Source organism: Notothenia rossii, assembly GCF_949606895.1.
Source record: "Notothenia rossii genome assembly, chromosome: 1".
NCBI classification, from domain to species: domain Eukaryota; kingdom Metazoa; phylum Chordata; class Actinopteri; order Perciformes; family Nototheniidae; genus Notothenia; species Notothenia rossii.
In genome coordinates this window covers 60,594,914-60,600,472 of record NC_136912.1, presented here as the reverse complement: position 1 = coordinate 60,600,472, position 5,559 = coordinate 60,594,914, and the positions used below count along the sequence as shown (strand labels likewise).

Sequence of the window (5,559 nt, the reverse complement as noted above, 5' to 3'; positions counted from 1 at the left end):
CCTTTTTAGATAGGTTTGGCAAAAAGAGAACCGTCAGAGCTAATAGAATTGAGGGGAAGTTCCTAAATCCACACGTTACCAAATAAGGAGTGAGAGTGATGGTAGCCAGAATACCCAAAACAGGAAGCTGTCTGTGACGGGGTTCTAGTTGTCCGTTCGAAATATAGGCTTAGTCTGTTGAATTAAGCTCCAAAAACTTTATTTTTAACATCCACAAAAAAATATATAGGCCTACTGTTTGACAAAAAGGGAACAGTATAACTTAAATAAACAAAATAAAAGTCACGAAACCAGGCCGTCCATCACTCATGGAGAATAAACATGCTCTGGCTGTTGCCTTCACTGCATCAATCTCCCGAACACGTCCCAGCTGTTGCCTTCACTGCAACAATCTCCCGAGTGACATCCTCCAGGGCCAACACCGGCCCTTTTGGACCCATAGCCCCTCCCCCCAGGCTTACCGTCAATTTACTCAAAGCCACATTGTCAACATAAAAATCTGACCCAAACATAAACAGGTTAACTAGCTCTTAACACAATCACTCCCCATAATTAACAAACGCAGAAGAAGTAATAAATTGCATGGTTCATGACATCCTATTTAAATCACGGAAGTGATGCGCCTCCGTCTTTTCCACATTCCCTTTGCTGGGGAGACGGCGGCCGCATGACGAATGGAAGAGAGCAGGAAATGTTTGGTGTGTGTGTGTGTGCAGGGGCGGAGCTTCCTACAGGCAATATAGGCGGTTGCCTAGAGCGCCACCCAGAGGGGGGCGCCAAAAATTGCAACAAAAAAAAATATATATATTTTTTTTTTTTTTTTTTTTGCTTGGCGCAGTTTTGGCGCCCCCCCTCTATATCTGCAACCATTATTCTTACATAAAAAAAAAATTCTAACATAAGGGAAAATGAGCCAAAAATCTAAAACGGTCGGTCGGAGAGCCTCGGCTTTAGGTGTTCACAGTCAGAACATGCTAGAGCGCTGTGCATTGATGGGTATCGGTCAAGTGTTTATCAAATTGAGCGTTGAGGAAAGAAAGACTAACGTTAGAGAACTATGAAGAGGCAAAAGCCATCTGGGGCGCAGTATAAAAACAGAAGAAAAGAAGAAGAAGAGAAACGTGCCAAGGTGAAAGGTATGCAATTTTGATTGTATTGTCAACATTAGCGAATGGATCATGTAATCTTGCTAGTTAGCTAAGCCAACGTTAGCTAGCCAGCGTTTGTTATTGCCATTCAGTCGAAACTGTCATAAGGCTATTTTCTTTGTGTCATGAAATAGAAATATTAGTAATAAAAACAATGTTAGTTTTGGTGTAGCGAGCTAGCCAGTGTGGTGGAATGTTAGTTAGTTGGTAACGTTAGCTAACGTTAAGTTTACCTCAGAAAGCACATTGACTATCCGAGTCAAACATTTGCCAAATTCAACCCTGTCATAATGTGCGCTAACGTTAGCTAACTAGCTCAGTGGTTCTCAACTCCAGTCCTGTTGAATGTTTTCGTTCCAACCCAGAACTAACACACCTGATTCAACTGTTCTAATAAGATAGGCATAGCTCTTGATTAGTTGAATCAGACCTGTCAGGCTGTCCTAATGCTTACTAACTAAATAATAGCTACATTTAACAAATGGAAATGATTCAATGTTGATAATACACATTTTGTTATATCATTTTAGATTCACTTTTAAAATATCTGGGACCATCTGCTGCATCAGTTGACAAGGAACCGCCATGCACCTCAGCTGTGCCGGCTTCCTCAGGTGAGTGCAATGTGTCAATAGATGTTCCTGATGATAAATAATTGAATGTGAAATCCAGTCAATATATTTGCTCTTGTGTGTTCTTTCTATATTTATAGACCTAGAACCACATGAAGGAACGTCAGAACAGCAAGCTGCTCATCCTGATGAGATGACCACTGATTCCACCCTGCCACTGACCACTGTGTCTGTTTGTTCTGGTGAGTACAATATGTCAATAGATGTTCCTGATGTGATGATAAATAATTGAATGTAAAAATGACTGTCGTGCCATTTCTAATCCAGCCAATATATTTGCTCTTGTGTGTTCTCTATATATGTATAGGCCCAGAACCACTGCAAGGAACGTCAGAACAGCCTGCTGCATCTCATCCTGATTGCACCACAGATTCCACCCATACACTCTTCTCAGGTGTGTGCCTTATGAATGTAAAGATGTTTAGCTATAAACCTAATTGTCCTCATGCTTTCAAATAATTGCTTTCTGTTTTTATTTACATTTTACACACTGTCCCAACCTTTTTGGAATTGGGGTTGTGTGTGTGTGTGTGTGTGTGTGTGTGTGTGTGTGTGTGTGTGTGTGTGTGTGTGTGTGTGTGTGTGTGTGTGTGTGTGTGTGTGTGTGTGTGTGTGTGTGTGTGTGTGTGTGAAGATATTGTGAATATGAGGTGAGAAAATGTGCTTCACATGCCCTCCAGATGCAGCAAAGACAGACGATCCACTACCAACCGATCCTGCTGACTGCCCTTCACATCTCACAGACACAATGAGGACAGAGTTTGTTCGGAGAGGACCATATCAGATAACACCTGATTTCATTTTCCCAAGGAGAGATGATGGGAGAAGTTGCCACCACCAGTACTTCAGCAGGACCTTAGTAAATGGAGAAAGGATCAAAAGAAGTTGGGTGACATATTCAAAAAAGAAGAACAGTCTTTTTTGTTTTTGTTGTCAACTTTTATCTCCAAAACAAATTAATTTAACAAATGCAGGACTGTCGGATTGGAAAAATGCAAGTGCTGCTTTGACCAGCCATGAAAATAGTCCGGAACACCTGAACAATTTGGCGTCATGGAAAGAATTGGCAGTTCGATTAAAACAAGGTACAACAATAGACAAACAAGAGCAGGCCCTCCTTGAGGCAGAGAAGAGTCGGTGGAGAGCAGTGCTGACACGACTGGTTGCTATTGTACAGTCTCTGGCAGGGCGAAATATGGCATTGAGAGGAAAGACAGAAATACTCTCCTTCAAATGGAAACTTTTTGAAAGAGGTTGAGCTTTTGGCGCAGTTTGACCCAGTGATGAAAGACCACATCCACAAGATTAAAAGTCAAACATCCCACCACAGCTACTTGGGCAAAACCATTCAGAATGAGTTGATTGAATGCATCAGTGGAAAGATTCTATCAACAATAGTGCAAGAAATAAAGAAATGCAAGTACTTTTCCCTCATTTTAGATTGCACCCCGGATGTTAGCCACACTGAACAGCTGTCAGTAGTCATCAGAATTGTGACACTGGAAGAAGACCCCCAGATTAAAGAGCACTTCATGGGATTCCTAGTAGCAGAGGAGTCCACTGGTGAAAGTTTGTCCGCCCTGATTTTGAAGAGGCTGGAGGAGTTGCAGATTGCCTTTGATGACTGCAGAGGACAGTCATATGACAACGGCGCAAATATGAGAGGGAAGAACAAGGGAGTACAGGCCAGGCTACTGCAGTTGAACCCAAGAGCTTTGTTTGTGCCTTGTGGGGCACATACACTCAATTTGGTCATTGCTGATGCTGCCAAAAGCTCCAAAGATGCCATATCATTTTTTGGCATTGTGCAGAAGCTATACTGCCTGTTTTCTGCCTCTACACAGAGATGGGCCATCCTCAAGAAACACGTCAACCTTTCACTCAAAATGTGGTCAGAAACCAGATGGGAGAGCAGAGTGAAAGCTGTGGAGCCTCTGCGATATGAAGCCGCAGCTGTGAGAGAGGCACTGCTTGAGGTGAGAAACCAGGCCAAAGACCCAATCATCAGGATTGAAGCCCAGTCTCTGGCAGAAGAAGTGGGGTCATTCCGCTTTTCACTGTGCACAGTGGTCTGGTATGACATGTTAAGTCAAATTCAGCAGGTGAGCAAAGTCCTGCAGTCCCAAACAATGCAAGTGGATGTAGCAGTAAGTCTACTGAAAAAGACTGAAAAAGCTCTCAAATCCTACAGAGCCACAGGCTTTGTGGCTTCACAAACATCAGCCAAGGACATGTGTGAAGACATGAATGTGGATGCAGTCCTTGTGCAAAAGCGGCTGAAGTCAACAAAGAGGCACTTCTCATATGAGTCTCCTGATGAGCCATTGAGGAATGCCTTGCAAAATCTGGAGGTAACGTTCTTTAACGTGGTGGTAGATGCTGCAGTGTCAGCACAAAAGGAGAGGTTTACCACTCTTGAACATGTGCAAGACAAGTTTGGCATTCTGTACAACTTCCCAGACCTGCCACACCAAGAGCTGATGAAGCAAGCAGAGGCACTTGCACACACCTTAAGCCATGGAGGGCAATCTGATTTGGATGGGAAGGAGCTGGCTCAGGAGTTGGAAAATGTACCTGACTTGCCATCAAAGAGCATGACAACTCTTGAGTTGTTGAAATTCATACATACAAAGCAGCTCACCGAAATATATCCCAACTTGTGTATTGCTCTGCGGATCAGTGCAACGCTACCAGTAACAGTAGCTTCAGCCGAGAGGAGTTTTTCCAAATTAAAACTCTTGAAAACATACCTGAGGTCCACCATGGCTCAAGAACGCCTCAGTGGTCTGGCTGTAATCAGTATTAACCATGAGGTTGGTGGTCAGATTTCATATGATGATGTGATTGATGACTTTGCAGCGAGGAAGGCCAGAAGGATTGCACTGTAAATGGAAACCAGTAGGAGCTAATATGTAGGCCAACCTTGTGTGATGATAGGGAGTGGAATGTAAATAGTTCTTGAGACAAAGTGAATTTGTAATTTTTATGTATTTGTTTGTTTATTTAGCATATTATATTTTGATTATTTGACATGTGTAACATATTTTACAATACATAATTTTCTTTTAAAGCAAATGTGCACGTTATTTTATTGTTTGTTATTGTTATTATTATTATTGTTTGTTAGCTAAGTTGTTTGTTTTAATTCTTTAGTGTGCACTTTACATTTCTTCTTAATTTTCTTTGAAAGCAAATTTGCACATTCTTTTATTGTTTGTTATTGATATTATTATTGTTTGTTAGCTAAGTTGTTTATTTGTTTTAATTCTTTAGTGTGCACTTTACATTTATTCTTAGCTCTTGTTCTTGCTTGTAATAAATAAAGCTGCAGTACTTTACTGTATAACTGTTAAGATGTTTTGATATTTTTTTTGGGGGGGGCGCAGTGGTGAAGCTCGCCTAGGGCACCAAATGTGCTAGGTCCGGCCCTGTGTGTGTGTGTGTGTGTGTGTGTGTGTGTGTGTGTGTGTGTGTGTGTGTGTGTGTGTGTGTGTGTGTGTGTGTGTGTGTGTGTGTGTGTGTGTGTGTGTGTGTGTGTGTGTCGGCTGTCAGTGGCGGAGTCTGTCACTCTGTGATCCGCTCCGTCACACTGTCATACACTCTGGTAGCTATCATAGCAGCGAATATGAAAATTCAGTTTTTAACATAAAAATTGAATAATGGATTGTCAGTAATCATTTCAAAGTGACACAGACACATTGGATTAACCTATGGATTAACCTTCAGCTGCGTGTTTCTCGTTGTAATGCCATTGATCACAACTTTTGATCAGAAACAGC

General features: G+C 41.9%; 1 protein-coding gene across 3 annotated transcripts; it reads left to right on the top strand.

Annotated features, from left to right (window-relative positions):
• The first annotated feature begins 823 nt into the window (after positions 1-823).
• LOC307020543 (zinc finger MYM-type protein 1-like) lies at positions 824-5,195 on the top strand. 3 transcript variants are annotated; one of them, XM_079651985.1, is made up of 5 exons: positions 824-1,136; positions 1,679-1,762; positions 1,861-1,962; positions 2,088-2,174; positions 2,461-5,195. In XM_079651985.1, exon 5 carries the CDS (start codon positions 3,064-3,066, stop codon positions 4,666-4,668), a length of 1,605 nt encoding a protein of 534 aa, XP_079508111.1. In that variant the 5' UTR covers positions 824-1,136; positions 1,679-1,762; positions 1,861-1,962; positions 2,088-2,174; positions 2,461-3,063; the 3' UTR covers positions 4,669-5,195. The 3 variants fall into 3 exon arrangements, with proteins under 3 accessions (XP_079508111.1, XP_079508109.1, XP_079508110.1); XM_079651983.1 differs by having other exon boundaries at positions 824-1,762; XM_079651984.1 differs by having other exon boundaries at positions 824-1,762; positions 2,415-5,195.
• The last annotated feature ends 364 nt before the right edge of the window (positions 5,196-5,559 follow it).